General features: G+C 44.1%; 1 protein-coding gene across 1 annotated transcript in view; it reads left to right on the forward strand.

The window, feature by feature from the left end:
• The window catches only part of LOC137384540 (glucagon-like peptide 2 receptor), a 78,027-nt gene extending 58,060 nt beyond the window's left edge, over window positions 1–19,967 (forward strand). Inside the window, exons 10-13 of the mRNA XM_068058682.1 lie at window positions 1,061–1,149; window positions 8,615–8,753; window positions 13,227–13,268; window positions 18,818–19,967. Of these exons, the coding sequence (XP_067914783.1) occupies window positions 1,061–1,149; window positions 8,615–8,753; window positions 13,227–13,268; window positions 18,818–19,120 (573 nt within the window). The 3' untranslated portion in view covers window positions 19,121–19,967. The remainder of the gene's footprint in view (window positions 1–1,060; window positions 1,150–8,614; window positions 8,754–13,226; window positions 13,269–18,817) is intronic.
• The last annotated feature ends 513 nt before the right edge of the window (window positions 19,968–20,480 follow it).

Raw genomic sequence — 20,480 nt, forward strand, 5'->3', positions numbered from 1 at the left:
CTCTCCCCTCACATAACATTGGCAGTAGTTTTAAATTAAAGTTTGAGTCTCCATTATCATTCCAAATATACTTACTATTCTACTCTTACTGTTCAGAGAAAGTGTCATTGTCATGATACAGGTTAAGCAAGGTTCTTTTGAAAATCCAGAGCGGCACAGTGGCGCAGTGGTTAGCACCGCAGCCTCACAGCTCCAGGGACCCGGGTTCGATTCCGGGTACTGCCTGTGTGGAGTTTGCAAATTCTCCCTGTGTCTGCGTGGGTTTTCTCCGGGTGCTCCGGTTTCCTCCCACAAGCCAAAAGACTTGCAGGTTGATAGGTAAATTGGCCATTATAAATTGTCACTAGTATAGGTAGGTGGTAGGGAAATATAGGGACAGGTGGGGATGTTTGGTAGGAATATGGGATTAGTGTAGGATTAGTATAAATGGGTGGTTGATGTTCGGCACAGACTCGGTGGGCCGAAAGGGCCTGTTTCAGTGCTGTATCTCTAATCTAAAAAAAAAAAATACTGGATCCAACCTGAGTTTGCATCGCACTCTGCTTTTACACAGTTGCTAGTGTATCAGAATGCTCTGCCACTTTATCATAAATAATGTATATATTCAAATTTGTGACAACTTGTAGGTGCCATTAAAGAAAAACTGTTGGCAGTTTAGCAAATGAATCTAGCATTTAACAAACAAAGCTCAAAATATTTGCACTATTTCCTTACATTAGCTGTGTCAACTTGACAGAGTGAGCACCATCACCTCTGAGACAAATACTGTGGCCTCGAGCCTTACTCCAATATTAGGGGTTGCATTGATGGTACATCCCTACTTTGGATAAGACGTTACACCAAAGCACCATTTATCCGTTCCAATGTGTCAGGTGAATATTAAAGATTCCATGACGCTACTGAAAGAGGAGAATGTTCTCCTGATATCCTGACCAATATTTCTCCCTCACCATTTACTCAAGTTATTTATGGTAGCTGCTTCATTTGCATGCACAATAATAGTAATTGTAGTTACAAGCAATTAATTGTATTTTGATGAGTGTTTTATTCTTTCCTGCAGATGAATTTCTACATCTTCATAAAAATTTTAAAAATGTTGCTTTCCAAACTTAAAGCCCAACAAATGCGATTCAGTGACTACAAATACAGGTAGGTGGCTTCATCTAAACGAAAGGGTTTTATGTAGTTTACTGTCTTTATAATAGAAACTATGATATTCTTACATCAGTACAATAAATTAAATCTCAAAGAACCTCCTCCTTGACTTTCTAAGATGCTAACTTTTACTGGGTTATAGTTCCTCAGGCACTAGCTACCCTCCATTATCTTGCCCAACAGCCCATCCTTTATTTATTTATTTATTCTATTTATTTAGAGATACAGCACTGAAACAGGCCCTTCGGCCCACTGAGTCTATGCCGACCATCAACCACCCATTTATACTAATCCTACACTAATCCCATTTTCCTACCACTTCCCCACCTTCCCCACCTTCCCTATATTCCCCTACCACCTACCTATACTAGGGGCAATTTATAATGGCCAATTTACCTATCACCTGCAAGTCTTTGGCTGTGGGAGGAAACCGGAGCACCCGGCGAAAACCCACACAGACACAGGGAGAACTTGCAAACTCCGCACAGGCGGTACCCAGAATTGAACCCGGGTCGCTGGAGCTGTGAGGCTGCGGTGCTAACCACTGCGCCACTGTGCCGCCCTGTGTTCGTAAACTGTTAAATCACGGGTGGATGAGGGAGCATCTCCGCCATTCCTGCCCTCACTAGATGCCTCTTGGTGCATCTTCCAGAAGGGGTTACTGGATAACAATCAGGGCAGCAATCTGCCCTGATTTTTTCCTTCCCTTTCTAACCCCAAATGCTGAGTGACCCTGGCTGGGGTCAGCTAACTCAGCATAGACCAGGGTTCAAAACTGAGACCCTCCTGCCCTATATGGATACTATACTTATCAACAGCTCTTTCTCGTCCTTTTAAGTGTTTCATGGCTTCTCATAATTGTTTAATTTGGTGGTTGATGTTGCGAGGTTATTCATGCTGTTCTATCAACCCAGTCACTCCTTGTCTGGTAATAAGAATAGAAGGATATGGCTATCCTAAGCTCAGCTGGTCACTGCAGTGAGGAACTGAGACCCAGTTTATCAAGTTAAATGAGGTGGCAGAAAGAATGCTGTAATTGTACTCTGCATCCTTAGATTAAGGAGAGGAATATTGATCAGATTTTGTGCCTTGATCATTGACCATGATCCAGTAGAAATGCATATGTTTGAGGTTTGGGTGAGGAACCAGGCTCAGCTGTGATGCCCTTTGAGGGCGCGTTGCCTGGCAACACTCACTGCCTAGCTCATATAGACCCTTTGGACCTAATATTGAAGGTTGACCAGTATCTGTGGAACGGAATCCAAAAACAAGCCAACGCCTTCCAAAGGTGGGGAGGGAGAAAGGGAGTAAATCAGTGCCAAAGGAATAGGAAAACAGGGAGCAATTCTCTTGACTGAATCTCAGCAAGGAACAGTGTGTGCAACATCTGCACTTCAGTAAGGATGTCCGCATCAAAATCTGCTACATTTTATTCTCTCTTGCCAAAGAGAAGTGGGTGGAGTAAGCATATGGCCTTGCTAGGTTTGCAGGCTTCCACATGGCGCAGGGTACAATTCACTGCATGCACTGCAGACACCGCATGTCAACTCTGCCCTCGATCACAACTGAAAGGGATTCTACTACTTCAACATCCAGCTGGTGTACGACCATATGCAGAGAATCATACAGGTTAATGCCCAGTATCCCAGCAGCAGTCATAATACCTTAATTCTGTGGCAGCCCGCTGTGCCATAGAAACAATAGAAACATAGAAAATAGGAGCAGGAGTAGGCCATTCGGCCCTTCGAGCCTGCTCCACCATTCATTATGATCATAGCTGATCATCCAACTCAGTAATCTGTTCCTGCTTTCGCCCCATATCCTTTGATCCCTTTCACCTCAAGAGCTATATCTAACTCCTTCTTTAAAACATACAATGTTTTGGCCTCAACTGCTTTCTCTGGTAGCGAATTCCACAGGCTCACCACTCTCTGGGTGAAGTAATTTCTCCTCATCTCAGTCCTGAAAGGTTTACCCCTTACCCTTTAGACTATGACCGCTGGTTCTGGACTCCCCCACCATCGGAAACATCCTTCCTGCATTTACCCTGTCAAGTCCTGTTAGAATTTTGTAGGTTTCTATGAGATTCCCCCTCAGTCTTCTAAACTCCAAGGAATATAATCCTAACCGACTCAATCTCTCCTCATATGTCAGTCCCGCCATCCCAGGAATCAGTCTGGTAAACCTTTCCTGCACTCCCTCTATAGCAAGAGCATCCTCCCTCAGATAAGGAGACCAAAACTGCACACAATATTCCAGGTGTGGCCTCACCAAGGCCCTGTATAATTGCATCAAGACATCCCTGCTCCTGTACTCTAATCCTCTCGCTATGAAAGCCAACATACATTTGCCTTTTTTACCGCCTGTTGCACCTGCATGCTTACCTTCAGCAACTGGTGTATGAGAACACCCAGGTCTCGCTGCATATTCCCGTCTCTCAGTTTATAGCCGCTCAGATAATCTGCCTTCCTGTTTTTGTTACCAAAGTGGATAACCTCACATTGATCCACATTATGCTGCATCTGCCATGCATTTGCCTACTCACTCAACTTGTCCAAATCACCCTGAAGCCTCTCTGCATCCTTCTCACAACTCACCCTCCCACTCAGTTTTGTGTCATCTGCAAATTTGGAGATATTACATTTAGTTCCCTCATCTAAATCATTAATATATATTGTGAATAGCCGGGGTCCTAGCAGCGATCCCTGCGGTACCCCACTAGTCACTGCCTGCCATTCAGAAAAAGACCCATTTATTCCTACTCTTTGTTTCCTGTCCGCCAGCCAATTTTCTATCGATTGCAATAGACTACCCCCAATCCCATGCTCTTTAATTTTACATGCTAATCTCTTATGTGGGACTTTATTGAAAGCCTTCTGAAAGTCCAAATATACCACATCCACTGGCTCCCCCTCATCAACTCTACTAGTTACATCATCGAAGAATTCTAGTAGATTTGTCAAACATGATTTCCCTTTCGTAAATCCATGCTGACTCTGTCCAATTCTACCACTGTTCTCCAAGTTTTCTGCTACAAAATCTTTGATAATGGACTCTAGAATTTTCTCCACTACCAACGTCAGGGTGACTGGTCTATAATTCCCTGTTTTCTCTCGACCTCCCTTTTGAAATAGTGGGGTTACATTAGCTACCCTCCAATCTGTAGGAACTGTTCCAGAGTCTATAGAATCTTGGAAGATGACCACCGATGCATCCACTATTTCTAGGGCCACTTCCTTAAGTACTCTGGGATGTAGATTATCAGGCCCTGGAGATTTATCAGCCTTCAATCCCAACAATTTCCCCAACACCAATTCTCTACTACTAATGATTTCATACAGTTCCTCCCTCTCACTAAACTCTGGATTTGAGCCACCACAGCAAACCAAAGGGTAGCTAACTGGACAGAAAAGGGCCATCCACTGACCACATGGCTGTTAATTCCAGTATGCAACACATGGTCAACAGGCATACGATGGAAGTGTGTAAAATGTGATAGAGCAGACCATTGGTGTACTGAATCAATACTTCTGCTGCCTAGACTGCTCTGGAGCAGCCCTGCATACTCTGTAGAGCGGGTGTCAAGATTTGTTACGGTTTGCTGCATGCTGTATAATCACGCCCTCATGAGGGGACAGCCCTTGCCACCAGCAATATGATGAACAGCTCAGGGGCAGGAGTAGGAGCAAGAGGAGGAAGAGAAAGAGAGAAGGCCACCTTAACAGCACCTTTGAGCCTGGGCTGTCTGTGAAGAACTCATCCGAGTGTGACACCAGTAACTGCAACTCCAATTCTCCATTCAACAACAGTCCCCCACCTTGGGCTGGTTTTGTGGAGGAGGCGGGGCTCCCAGCACCAGGCCAAACCTTTTTGTGCCCCCCCTCCCACCCCGGAGCTATCCGCCAGTGTTTTCAAGGCTAAATGTCCCGCGCCGGGATCCCCATACCCTTAAGGATGGGGATCCTGCCTCCAAGCGCTGTCAGCCAATCACAGGGCCGGCAGCTCAGCAGTATCGGCAGCGCCATCAGAAGTAGTGGCCATTGCTGGTACTGCAGAGGCCTTGGACCCAGGCCCAGCACTGGAACCCCGGACCTCAAGTAAGTGAGGAGGGATCGCCGGGGCCAGTCCGGAAGGCCCCGATGAGAGGGTGAACGTGAGATCCAGGGTGAGGGGGGTCCATGGTATTGTAGGTTTTGCCAGTGGGCGTCCTCTATGGGCCACAGATTGCCCACGAATGCGGGACCTCCCCCCTCTCTCCCCCCACCAGCAAGTCCACAGGGAGTGAGCCCTGTTTTACAAGGTACTCTCCCCATGTGGCAGAGACACCCCCACAGCAGGAAGAGGCACTTAAGTGGCCGTCAAATGGCGATTTACGCGCCTCAATTGGCCTCTGGGCCAAAATTACTTGTTGGCAATGGGCCCACTCATCGCGATTCCATGGGCCTCCACCACCGACCCCACCTTGGGTGGCCCATAAAATCCAGTCCCTTATCTTTCCTCTGTCACTGCTCATCATAGCATCCACTTGACCACAATGCAGAAATAAAAAATAAATATTCCAAACCAAATTTATATATATCAAATCACACCATCTCAGTATGGGCAGCAGCAGTCTGGGATGGCTGGCTGACAGGCAACAGCATGGGCACTGGCTGAGTGGCAGCAGTTAGAGGACGAATGCTGTCATCCTCAGTGAAGACAGCAGGTTCATGCTCCATGGAGCCACTGCCTCTCCCCTGGGGCAGCACCTCAGCAAACCTAGTTGGAGGACAGATTGCTGGACTGCTGTGATACCCTGCAAGCCCCTTTACACACTGTAATCCACAGCCATGTCTGAGCTTGCTTAGCAGCAAGTTTACCTTGCAGTGTGACCCTCCACTGCAACAATCAGAGTTCTAGTGGAAGATGCTCGTGCTGTAATGGAAGCTGAAACATCGGCCATCAGATGGTGCATCGTGGGTGGGTCCACAAGTGTGCTGATGGAGATGGCCACCAAATCCATCCTGGAACAGATGGGCCACAAGCTGTGCACAAAACCCTGCACCAAGCTGGTTCCATAGTCCCTCATCTTCCTTGAAATTGAACTTTCTGTCAGGCTTCCCAATTTTGTTGTGTACACTCATCAGCCTTCTTCTGTGCACTGCCCCATCAAAGTGCTCATCTGAGTCCTTTGCAGCAGAACTCAAGTGCGATCTTGCCCTCCAGCGAGCTGACACCTACACTATACTTGCCACCTGTCCTGGCTCCAGGCCATTTGTATCTGGTGTCTCATTATGTACAGATCCCACCTCTAGGTTATCCTCTAAATTACACGCAGTGTCAGTATCTGAGCTGATCAAGTGATGGTGCTATGCATTCATCATCACTGCCTTCTTGCTGTTCCTGCACTTCTTGGGTTTCTGAAAGGAGAAAGGTGCAAGGTTAAGGTTGTGATGCAGTTGGGAGGTGAGGTGGTGCCGGGGAAATAAGAGATGCATTCTTACACCATCTGCAGCTTGTAAATCAGAAGCGAGTGTGAGATGAGAGGAAGGTGAGACGTGAGAAAGAGGATTAGGTATGAGGATACTGTCATCTTCAATCATTTCAGTGCTTGCACTGGCCACACCCTCTGTAATTGGCATCCCAATAATGGCCAGCTCTGTCTCCTCCATGGGGGTCAGGATATGTAGGTGTGCCTGACTCCCTCCAGTTAGCTCCTGTTATCTCCAATTGTGTGCCACCTTATCCTTCAAGAGAGAGGGCAGTGTGTTTTGCAATCTGTTTGGGTGATGTGGCTGTCATGTGCGATGTGGGCGTGAGGCTTGTAGCAGAGCTACATGTGTGAGGGTCGGCGTATCATATGAATGTCAGGCAAGAGTCCTGATTGATAGACGTTGTTGGTAGTTGAGTGATGGGTGTGTGATGAAACGAGCATTGTTTGAGACTAGTGGTGCAGTTGGTAGGATGTAGCATTTGAAGATGCATTCACTAACCTTGACCACTCGTTTGAGATCATTGAACTTTTTGCGGTACTGCATCAAGGTCCTCGCGGCTTGACTCCTGGCATTGACCTCCATGGCTATCTGCTCCCACTACCTGCTCAGCATATGTCTGGAGGGCCTCCTGACCCCCCGTGCATGTGAAACATTTCTCCTCCTTTGCACAAAGGCCTGCAGTGCAGAGTCCAAAAAGCATGGATCCCACTTAGCCCCATTCTTCTATCTTTCCCAAGTCGGATTCTACTCCCACAGGAATGCCAGTACCTGGTCCAGCAACAATGCAACTTCCCTTTTAAGAGATCCAGACTAGTTTTAAGCAGTGCCGGTTAGCTTTAACTGGTGCTAGTCACTCACAATATTGGCCCCCTGCTCCAGCGTCCAACCAACCAACAATGTAGTTAGGACTGGCTAGACTGCTGAAATCATTTAAAACCGCAGGCCGCACAACGTGTGCTGCCTGCATTGCTGTCAATGGACCCGGGTTAATCATTCAAGATTCCCATGCCTGGTTTTAGGGCTTTCGAATTTAAGCCCCCCACAGTCTCTGCTTCATATACCAATTGTCCTGTACCATGTGTACTGATATGATTTATTGCTTCTTAGCAATGTTCTCTCCTTATGGGAATAGAGTAAAGACAGAGACAATTTAGAGATGTTTTGATGAAGTCACTGCCAGAAACCAAATACCAAAGACTTTATAAGCGAAGGCTGCAAGAGCCAGTGTTTGTGTTTTTCCTCCATTTTAACCTTGTATAGCCTTAGTGCCAGCTTAACTCTGTTGCTAGCAGTCAAAAGATGCTAAATTCAAATGCCACTCCAGATCTTGGGAAGGGCAAATTCAGCCAGCCTCCCTTTTCTCATCACATTTCATTGCACAAATGGGAAACACTTAAGGACTTTATATTCAGGCTTTGCTGTAACACCCCTCATAGCTTACTTCATTGTTCAAGATCATGTATGAAGAATGGCCACTCATGTGAGATGCCAAACAGCCACAGCATCATGGAACCATGCCCCAGGAGTGAGTCAACCTCTTGAGGAGAGAAGTGGAGGGAAAGGAATGTTCTCAAAGCATTACTATCTTGCTATTTATTATCTATGTCTAAACTACAAGGGGAATCTGCAATTTAGCATGAAAACATGTAGAGGACGTTTTGCAGAATATGCTTACAGTGAAATGATTGGTAAGAATGAGAACCATGAATTATAGAGAAAATTACTTCAACTGAGTTTCAGGATATCTCTCTGTATTGTGTTTTTATGTTTGGTGTTTGATTGTTATCATTATCTTGGGATCTCATATTACCAACTCACCAGCTCAGGAAATAGAGTTGGACAATGACACAAGTGATGCATGTCCCCAACACTAACTGGCAGTTGTCAGAGTTCTTCAGAATGTGCTATTGCAGAAGAATTGAAGCCTTCCAAAATAAATTAAAAAATCCCCGAAACCAAGACCTTTTTTTCCCCCAATGTTTTAGATTGGCCAGATCGACTTTGGTGCTGATACCATTACTTGGGATCCACGAGTTTGTATTCATCTTCCTGACAGACGACCAAGTTCAGGGTTTCGTGCGACACATCCGACTCTTTCTTCAGCTAGCAATCAGCTCCTTCCAGGTACAAGCAAGACTTCTGTAATAATAGCCTGGGTGTTTCTGTGCACATTATGGGTGTTCATTCCTTGTCCACCATTTTAGGAGTGGCGATGAGCTGTTTCTTTATCTTTCTGTTCAGGGTTCATGAGCTCACATTTCAAACAATAGTTTCTCGGCTAATATATTATCAGGGGTGAAGGTGATTTATTTATTTTACTCATTTTTGGGATGTCAGCTTCACTGGCAAGACACTTATTGCCCATTCCTAGTTGTCCTTGCGATTGTAGTCATGGACCTTCTTCTTGAACCACTGCAGTCTATGTGGTGAAGATATTCCCATAGTGTTCCTGGGTAGGGAGTTGTCGGATTTTGACTCAGCGACAATGGAGGAATGGTAATATATGTCCAAGTGACTTGGAGGGGAACTTGGAGGTGATGATGTTTCCATACACCTGCTGCCTTGTCCTTCGAGGTGATAGAGGTCACTGGCTTGGAAGGTGCAGCTGAAGAAGCCTTGACAAGTTGCTGCTGTGCATCATATAGATAGTACACAGTACAATGGAGGGAGTTGATGTTTAAGCTTTATTTATTTATTTAGAGATACAGTACTGAAACAGGCCCTTCGGCCCACTGAGTCTGTGCCGACCAACAACAACACATTTATATTAACCCTACAGTAATCCCATATTCCCTACCACCTACCTACACTTAGGGGCAATTTACAACAGCCAATTTACCTATCACCTGCAAGTCTTTGGCTGTGGGAGGAAACCGGAGCACCTGGCGAAAACCCACGCGGTCACAGGGAGAACTTGCAAACTCCACACAGGCAGTACCCCGAATCGAACCCGGGTCCCTGGAGCTGTGAGGCTGCGGTGCTAACCACTGCTCCGCCCATTCTTAAATGAGGGACTAAACTGCAGATGTGCAGTAGTTCTGCAGCTATGGTACTGCACCAGCAACTTAGAGATCATAAGTTCAAATACAACCAGGGCAAATAATGAAACCAAATGCAATAAAATTTGGTAATTTATAGGCTTGCACCAGGAAAATAATGACCACAAAATTTGTTAAAACACAACTGGTTCACGCGTGTCCATTAGGGAAGAAAGCTGCAACCCCTACCTGGTCTGGCCTATATATGCTGCCAGTTTCACACACTGGTTGTTTCTTCATGCCCTTTAAAGTAGCCTAGCAAGCTGCTTTAAAACATAAAAGAGGTCACTATAGTATTATGATCTGAAAGGGCTAATGTTGAGAGAGTGTAAAGAATACTTCCTACCATGATGCTGTAAGAGATCATGCATGAGAAAGACTTGAAGAAAGATGCAGCGTGGCTTTAGAGGAGTCACACAGAGTGGTGTGAAGCTCTACATAGTTATAATGTAATAAAGATTAATGTTCTAATTACTTCAGACTAAGGAATCTCTCTAAGCTAGACTAACTAAGCATATTAAGGTGGCACTGTACCAGACAAATATACAATAGTTACCACACTTTCAATGCAGCTAGGGGTGCAGCCTTGCTAGCAATGCCCACATCCCAAGAACAAGTATTTTTTAAAACCCTCTGCAATCATCTCTGAGCATCAGCAGGGAAAGGAATGTAAATGGAACAGCATGCTCGATGCAACCTAACTAAATTGGTGGAATGTTCATGCTTTAGCTTTGTTTACTTATGGGATCCAGTACTGAAGAAATGCATTAGCACTGGAATATTTATTCGATAGATCATATTCTTCCTGCATGTTGTTGCTGTGGTACAGTACCAAGTGATGATGGGATAACCACGAGGCTTGCAATCTTAATGGCAAAGCAAGCAATGTTGGGCAAGGAGTAACTCATTAAAAATTAGATCAAGTGACTGTAGCTGTAGTTTCTTTTAATTCTGACACAAAGTTCCTCGATGGTACATGATTATTATCCTCTGTATGAAAATAAATTGAAAAATAGTGAAGGAGCACGTTGAAATGGGGTCAGTCACAGAGTGCTTGTGAGATAAGGAAATCCAGAGGGATTGGAGAAAAATCAAAAAAAAATCATAGTTAAAAAATAAATCACTGAAATCAGCTGCCACTGTATCGAGACAATTGAATAAATGGACAGTGTCCTCTTATAGTCCATAATTTCAGGTGGGTAAATTGAGATTCTTGCCTCAGCCAAACAGTGCTGACATGTGGGAAAGCATTGAGAAAATACACGTACTCCATGGAAACTAGTGTCTCAGTGGGTAGTGATAATCCATCCCTTTAAATAAACATTTTCACAGTGTCCATCTCAGTTCGGATGTCACAATTCAAAGTGTCAAAAACAGTTTTTAAATGAAAGGCATTAGTTAGAGATTTTTTTTTGACCCGGAGTGACCATGTTACAAACACCTGGCTCTCTGCTGACTTCCCTCATCAAAATCCTGAGTAATTTTGGAACCTATTAGACAAAGTAAAGAGATGCAGGGATAGTTATCAGTTAATATTGCCCTCCTTTGGTAGTTAAAGGTAAAACAAGGGATTAATGCATTCTTTGGCCACAGCTCACTCTGTAAGATAGGACTTGCATTTAAATGGAACTATTCACATCTGCGGGATGTCCTAAAGGGCCCCACAGCCAAAGAGGTACTTTTTGAAGTGTAGTCACTGTTGTAACCACAGCAGCCAACTTGCAAACAGCAAAATGTCTCGCAAACAACAATGAGACAAGTGATTTGAAATTCGGCTTTAGTCGTGTTGGTTGAGGATAATTGTTGGACACTGGTGAACTCCACTGCTTCTCTTTTGAATTGTGCTTTGGGATCTTTTACATCCATTTGATCAGGCAGATTGGGCCTCAGTTTAAAGACAGCACTTCCAATATTGCAGCACGACCTCAGTACAGCACCAAAATGTCAGCTGGACTATTTAGTTAAATCACTGGAGTTTGGTTTGAATCAAAAACCTCCTGAGTCAGAGGCGAGAGTTACCAACTGAGCCAAGGTTGACACATCAACATTGACATTAAGTTGACATTGCAATCAGAACTTATGCCAACTTACGAAGGTCTTTAAGATGTGAGTGAAGTATCAATTGTACCTTAACTTTATTGCTATTTCAGTGAAATCTCAGCAGTTCCACAGCATACAATAACTGGAAGTGCTTTCAGTCCCTTAAGCAACCTTTTTTTTCATTTATTCCTGGCATGTGGGTGTCACTGGCTAAGATAGCATTTATTGCCCATCCCTAATTGCTCTGGAGAAGGTGGTGGTGAGCTGCCACCTTGTACCACTGCAGTCCTTGGGGTGTAGATACACCAACAGTGCTGTTAAGAAGGGAGTTCCAGGATTTTGACCCAGTGAAGGAACGGCGATATAGTTCCAAGTCAGGATGGTGTGTGGCTTGGAAGGGAACTTTCAGGTGGTGGTGTTCCCATGCATCAGCTGCCCTTGTCCTTCTAGGTGGTAGAAGTCACGGGTTTGGAAGGTGGCTGTCGAAGAAGTTGCTGCAGTGCATCTTGTAGATGATACATACTGCTGCCATTGTGCGTCGGCGGTGGAGGGAGTGAATATTGAAGGTGGTAGATGGGGTGCCCATCAAGTGGGCTGCTTTGTCCTGGATGGTATCAAGCTTCTTGAGTATTGTTGGAACTGCACCCATCCAGGCAAGTGGAGAATATTCCATCACACTCCTGACTTGTGCCTTGTGGATATCTGCCAGTTCTGAAGAAGGGTCACTGACCTGAAATGTTAACTCTGCTTCTCTCTCCACAGATGCTGCCAGACCTGCTGAGTTTTTCCAGCACTTTGTTTTTATTTCAGATTTCCAGCATCCACAGTATTTTGCTTTTATTATACCTTTGCAGTATCTGTTTGATCACTGTCTTAGAATTATGAAGATTGGGGGCAAATTTGTTCCTCACATCTTGTGCATCGTCATTGAGCTCTTCCGAGTGGGTCAGAAATGCTGCCAGCTGCTGACTGATATGTATTACATCTGCGGTTGATGGCTCATCCCACCTAAACGGGAGACCATGTCAGTCAGAAAGTAGGGATAGATGACACTGTGCTTTATATTTGCAGATTGCAGGAAATTGAACATTATATTTACTGCAATATTAATGTAAGAAAAGCCAAAGGATGGGGGACAATTCCTTTATTATGGCTGATTTTAAAAAAGAGAAGGTTGGATTGTAATTACAACGCAAGCCTATTACAACAGATTGATTCCTGCTAGACCAATTTTTAAAAAATTAATCATGGGATGTTGGGTGCACAGCCATAGCTAAATTCATTACCCATCCCTGGGTGCCCTGAGAAAGTATTGGTGGGCTGTGACGGAGCAAATATATATTACTGTTAATATATTTGGTTTGAGGAAAACTAGTTTTGTTTAATTTACCCATGAGCCTGCACAATATCTGCACCTAATTGGCTAATCTGTGCTATATTCACTGCAGCTTTAGCGCACCATAATGAGAATCTATGTCAATAATTCAAAGTTCAACAATACTCCTTTCTTCCTCCACAGGGTTTTCTGGTGGCTTTGCTCTACTGTTTCGCCAATGGAGAGGTGAGGAACTGATCAAATAAAGTCTTGTAAGAAAGTCTCCATGATAGTGGAATGTTTTTTGTGGCTTCAATCAGTTGACTTCAGCAGAGGTGCTGCAACTGTTCTCAGTATTGTGGGTTAGACATAGGGAGATGAGTCAGTAAAACAGTTAGAACAACATGCTCAAGATGTGAGGGCCTCATACGCCAGGATCTGTATTAACATTTAGCAGAACTGAGATCTTCTTCCAAGTTTTTGGAACAATTTTAGGACATGCTGTAGATAGACCAGAAGTTGCCTTAACATGGACCAAATAGCACTGTTACGACCAGGTGAAAAAGGGTCTAGGAGTTCCCTCTCAGCCTTTGCCTGGTTTAGCCATAACATGGTTTAATTTTAAAAACACTCTTTAGCTCCCTCCCCCCCCCCCCCCACACCCCAACCTCAGTGAATCCTTGTTCACTGCTCTCCAATTGTAAGGCACAGAAATCAGACAGGTTTTCTTAGATTTAAACAAGAAAGGTGGAAGTTTATTAATCTTAAACTCTAATTCAGTTAACGACTACAAATAAATGACACAACCACGCTGACATGCATACGCGATAAACACACACACGGATAGAGAAAGAAAAAGTAGAAAGAATAAAGAGGAAAAGTTTGAGACAATAGCTGGGTTGTAATTAGAGTTCTTTAAGTTCGATGTGGAGTCTTTGGTTGCCGGTGAGTCTTGCTGTTCGTTGGGGCCCAGTGCGCGCTTTAACTTGTTCCAATGTAAGAGTCTTTTCTCTCTTGAAGTTTAAGCAACTTCAGTGGGTCCGGATTTTTGTGAGAAAGTGAGAGAGTCAGTCAGGAGAGAGGCTCTCTTGTTCCAGGTTCAGTTGCAATTGGCAGTCTCTGTCTTCAAACTGTCCTGTGAGCACAATTCAAAACTCCAAGTTGGCCAGCAGGTTCGTCATGTGACTAACCCCTGATTTGGGAACAACCACTCCTGCGGTTTGTTGATTTCAAAGTTCTCGGTGGAGCGGGTGTAGTGCTGTCTCTTACACCGACAAGATGTAGATCACCATTGCCCAGACCAACCTTTGTTAATTGAATCAGTGAGCACTGCCATTGTCTTTTCCTAGGCAACTGTCTCTTAGTATGCAAATGTCCTCCAGCCAATTGTCTGGTTATCTCTTTAAACAAGTCATTTCTTCACTCCAGCAACAGTTTAAAATTAATGTTCAAATGATGAAATCAATATGCCACATTCTTGGCAGGTGGGGTCTTCATGACAACACAAAAACATAAATGCATTATCAGTATGGTTCTATTTGGTTCATAAGTGTATTTATTTACTGATTTTAATTCAAGCCTCCTAATACATTTTAAAGTATTTTACTGTCAGTGATTTCTAAGAAAAATAATAGTGTGTCTGCCTGCTTCTGTAACCCCTGTCTCTATAATCCTATTCCTTTCTCTCTTTCTTTGTGTATATCTTCATGTCCTGTGCAAGAACTCCCTCTAGAGGACTCGGCTCATTATGTCCCATATACCTGTGCCTTTTAATAGGTGATGTTTTGCTCTCAGCAGCGGACAAACTTCGCCAGCTGTTCACTATAGTTACACTTGCCCATGGACTTTCTATGGGATTGAGATCAGTGTGCCCTCCAATATTCTACCCTTCAAATAGCTTCAGAACTTCATTTGCTCACGACGCCTGTCTCCAAACTTGGATAAGTTTGGAGACAGGTGCTCCATGCTGACTCCACCCTACCGAGGTCAACTTTATGCCACCATGGGACCTCTGGAATCCATCCTATTATCTCCTCTCTCTTCCCCATTTATTACCAGGATATATGTATCCAAATAATTACTACATAGCCAGGCCTATGTAAGTTGAATTTTCCCTGTTTCCATTAATGTGTGGGTTTTAGCTGCCAATCAGGACCTGAGCCCATCATTTCTATTTCCACTATTTTGCTACCCCTTTTTTTTGCCCTTTTTTCTCTTTATCCTTCCTTGACCCCTTTCTCCTATCATAATGCTCCTTTTCACTTTTCCCCTCTCGAGTACTCTTCCCTCCCAAATTCCTAATCCAATCCTTCAATACTCCTTGACCTTCCTACTCTTCTGCCCCAATCCCAGGCCAGACACCCTCTTAGATTAGTCTCTGCACCTCTCTTGGCATCCTTTGAAGGGCCCATCAAGGGACTCATTGCTGCCTCTCTACCAGCAGCACCCCCAACTGCCCCATGGTACTCTCTTGCTGACCTTCCCATCCAATGCACCAACTAGGGCCTAATCTTGCCAATCTCCTTCCAGTCTAACTCAGTCCTCCCACTGCTGCCACTGTGGGCCACCAGCAGAACAGCTGTCACTGCCCCTCTCCGCCTCTCCCTCCAGAATGTCCATTCAATTGTGAATAAGACCCTTGCCATCTATGAGCTCACTGTGGATGATTGCATCAACATCATGGCCCAGACAGAAACCTGGCTGAGGGATGATGACACCTCCTTAAATGAAGGCTCCCCGGCTGGCAATGCTGTCCACCACTTGCCCCACCAAGACCACTGTGATGGCTCTTATCATGAAATCACACCTTGGTCTGTCTCCCCTACTCCGCTGGCACTTTCAGCTCCTTTGAGCATCTCAGTGTTCCATCCCCTTGCCTCTCAATGTAAATCCTTTTTCTCTACCACCCACCCAAGTATGATTTAAAAAAAAAGTTCTTACTCTGCCAACACTGCTCACTATTCCAGGATAATCCTGGAATGCAGAAGCAATCCCTGGCTTCTTTTCTCTACTCCAAACCATCTTCTTAAACCCTCTCCCCTGCCACTTCCATCCTCACCTTCAACAAGAAATCCAAGGAGAGCTCATGGACTTCCTTGCACTAAGATTGAGACCATCCAATTAGCTGCCACTGCCGCTTCCCTCCCTTTCCCTATCCCACCTGGCCAAACTTCCTCTAAGATTTCCCCCTGCTCTGGCCCTGAACTTGCATCTTTCTTAGCTTCTCGCCTACCTCCTCTCATGCCTTCATCTTGTTCATGAGACCCATCTCCTGCTCCCTTGACCCTCGTCCCTCATCCCACTAAACTACTGATCACCCAATTTCCCTTCCAATTCCAATGTTAGCTGATACTATTAATTGTTCTGTCTCTTCAGGTATTGTACACTCTCTTGCAAATCTGCTGTCATCACTCGTCTCTTCAAAAAACCAACCCTTGATCCCTCTGTCCTTGCAAACTACTACCTCAACGCCAACCTCTCTTTCCTCCCCAAAGTCCTTGAATGTGTTGCCGCCTCCTAAGTCCATGTCCCTCTTTCCCGGAGCTCCATATTTGAGTCCCTGCAATCAGGTTTCTGCCCCTACCACAACAGCAAAACAGCTATCAAAGTCACAAATGAATCCAATGTGACTGTGACAAAGGTAAACTATCCCCCCTCATCACACCTGACCCGTCTGCAGCCTTTGACACGGTTGACCTCGCCATCCTCCCCTAATGCCTCTTCACTGTCGTCCAACTGGGCGGGACTGCTCTCACCTGGTTCAATTCTTATCTATCTAATCATAGCCAGAGAATCACTTGCAATGGTTTCTCTTCCACTGTCACTTTATTACCTCTGGTGTCTCCCAAGGGTCTATCCTTGGCCCCTTCCTATTGGTCAACTACATACTGCCCTTAGAGAACATCATCCGAAAACACAGCATCAGCTTTCACATGCAGGCTGATGACACCCAGCTCTACTTCATCACCACCACCTGTCTCGACCCTGACACTGTCTCTAAATTGTCAGACTGCTTGACTGACATCCAGTACTGGATGAGCAGAAATTTTCTCCATCTAAATATTGAGAAGACTAAAGCCATTGTCTTCAGTTCCTGTCATAAACACTGTTCCTTAGCCACTGACTCTATCCTTCTCCCTGGCAACTGTCTGAAATTGAACCAGATTGTTTGTAACCTTAGTGTCATATTTGACCCGGAGATAAACTTCCAATCACATATCTGCACCATCACTCAGACCACCTATTTCTTCCTCTGTGTGTAACATCGCCTGACTCTGCCTTTGCTTTAGCTCATCTGCTGCTTAAGTCCTCATCCATACCTTTGTTATCTCTAGACTTGACCATTACAATGCACTACTGGCCAGACTCCCACTTTCTACCCTTAGTAAACATGAGGTCAACCAAAACTCTGCTGTTTGTGTCCTAACTTGCACCAAGTCAGTTCACTTGTCACCCCTGTGCTCTCTGACCTATAATGGCTCCCAGTTAAGCAACACTTCAACTTTAAAATTATCATCCTTGTTTTCAAATCCTTCCGTGGCCTCGCCCCTCCCTATCTCTGTAATCTCATCAAGCCCCACAACCCTCCAAGATATCTGTGGTCCCCTAATTCTAGCCTCTTGAGTGTCCCCGATTTTAATCATTCCATCATTGGTCATACCTTCAGTTGTCAAGGCCTTAAGCTCTGGAATTCCCTCCTTTAAGCTCTTCATTTCTCTTCCTCTCCTTTTTTTTTTTCTTTAAGGCTCTCCTTAAAAGCTATCTCTTTAACTTGCACCCTCTACAGAAGATCTGGGATCTGTGAGAACTGCGTGCTCCTTAACCAATCAGATTGAAGAATGGTTACTGGGGAGCACAGTTTGAACTAGGAAGTGTAAATTAGAATATTTAATTCAATGTAAAATCATGTACAAAAAGCAAAATGAAGGTAAGGAAAGAAAGATGGGATTAAGAGAAAATAAACAAAGAAAAAGAAAAACTTACGTTTTTATTTTTTCAAAATCTGCAATAAGAATCAAAATCTGAAGGAATGGGACTTCACACTTATTAAAGTTAATTTTCAGTGCCAGAGAGGTTAATGCTATTTCTATATTAATTGTATTTAATTATATGCAGGTGGTAGGGATTAACTGGGGCTTCACTTCTGCTGCTATAATTAGGAACAGACTGAAACTGGTTGTTGGATCAGGAATTGCATGTCTGTAATGTATACCTCTGTAAATAAATTCTTATAAAAGCATATAAAGGTTGGCTCCAGTTCTATCCTTCACCAGCTGGAACAGTTAAAACGTACCATGCTGTTAAAAATTTACTTACACTGGAATGGACCTGCTCTATCCTTTTCTGGCATGTTTAGTGGGTATCTAGTAGGTACGTACTGCAACTTTACACCATTGCATGTATTTCAGTGCCGCGTCTGTCGGCGAGGCACTGTTAATAGTGAAGCTTCTGGAGGAGCAGAGCAACTCGGACAGCAACTTCCAGATTTCTGTGTTTAGCTGTATATGTGCAGTCATTGGAAGCTGCTGCCTCATTTACGTTTTAATAACAGTGAGTGCTGATAGCATCATTATTCCTACTACAGAATCCAGCTAGAGTTTCTTGCTTCTGTTAATATGTAGAAATTGTGGACTGGTAAATGCAGAAGCAGAAAGCCATTATGTATTTAAATTTCATCAATAATCTTATCATTCATGTTTAATAAATTATTTTTATTTTAATTGATGCCCTGCATAATTAATTATGTCCAGAATCTCAAAACAAGCGCTTGTTTTTTTTCTTGATTTTTCTGGCAGGTCCAAGCAGAATTGAAAATGCGGTGGAGGTGCTGGCTGTTGGCAAATCACTTTGAATGTACCGGATGCGTCTTTGGCAAGCACTTCAAATACCTGGGAGAATGCTCCAAACCCAGGTCCAACAGTTATATTTACAGCAGTAGCTCCTACTACAGCGATACCAGAACTTCTAGCATGCAACTGAGCACAGCGCCCATGACAGAGCTGCAAGCACACAAAGCCATTCCACTGGAACAGTTCACCCGGACTAGTGTGTCCGACAGCAGCGAAGGAGAGATATGCATTGGAGAGAGCCAAATATAAGGAAAGGCCTTGGCAAGCCAAGTATAACATTGAGTACTGTAAGGTGTGAATTCCTTTAATACAAGACACATGTTAGAGAGTCAACAGCAATACAATCTGAACCTGCTTTGTGGTTGACTTCTATTTTCTGTTGTAAATATTGAAACTTGCAAGTGATCAGGTTTAATTGGAAGTCATTTTAATATCCTTGCTCTTCCAATGGTTCCGTTGCTATTATCCGTGTAGAACTGTACCTTGCAGAGCAGGAATATGCCAGGTTTGATTCTCAGCCAACGCTAAGTCAGGTGACCCCAGCAGAGGTGCAGCAGTTGGCCCCAGTGCCGAGATGTTAGGGAGAGGAAAAAGAATCAGCCATTCCTGATTGCTACTCAGCCAATCCTGGAAAAGGCATGTGCGTGTGGACGTCTGACGAGAGAGGGACTGAGTGCTGTCACGATAGCCTCCTGCCTGACACTCTTTGTTCAGGCTCACTGACTCCAGAACAGGGCCGTGTTTTAAGGAGACGTGCCAGGGGAAAAAGAAAGAAAATCTCAAAGTAAGTTTGGCGTGACCCTTTCCAACTACCTTGGGGACAGTAATAAGTTTAGTTTAGCAATATTTACCCACTTTGACCCTATGTCTCCTACTACAATGGGCTGAATGGCCTCCTTATGTACCCTAAATGTTCGATGCTTCTATGGCCTTTCTATTGTGTCAATAGGTGAGCAGTTATGGTCTACTGTTTTAGGACCAAACATTGTAACGTATCATAATGTGACCAAGCAAAAAAGGAAACTAGCATTTGCATATTGTGCACTAAAGTAAACATTCCCCTCAGCCCTAATTTTGGGGCATTTTCTATAATATAATAAGTCACTAATTTTATGCATATTTAATATTGTAGTTGTAATTTTCTGAACAAAGCTTGTCTTTGAATGTGCCCATTCTACATATTAAATTACACAATGATAGTCATTTGCACAGATTTTAACTCCTATCTTTTGGTGGTCATCATAAGATGGATATAAGAAGATCATTGCCTTGTGTCCATAAAACAGATTTCTAAGTGGGGTCTGATCAAGGCTCTATACAACTGAAGCATAGCTTCCTCCCCTTGTATTCTATTGCTTTGCTATCAATGGGTTAACTTTTTGTAGTCCCTGTTATGTAGAAAACCGCAGCTGCTAATTCGTGCACAGGCCTGTTATTCATTCTTTGATTTCCTGTATGCCTAAGTAAATAATCTGACTTTGCTGATGTTACTTAAGGAAGAAATATTGGCCAACACATTGGGAGACCTCCCTCTTCTTTTAATAGTGCCGTGGGATCTTATACATCCGGTCAAACAAGCACTCAGGGCCTCCGTTAAAGATCTAAGCCA

The sequence above is a fragment of the Heterodontus francisci genome, chromosome 26 (genome assembly GCF_036365525.1).
Source record: "Heterodontus francisci isolate sHetFra1 chromosome 26, sHetFra1.hap1, whole genome shotgun sequence".
Taxonomy (NCBI): Eukaryota; Metazoa; Chordata; class Chondrichthyes; order Heterodontiformes; family Heterodontidae; genus Heterodontus; species Heterodontus francisci.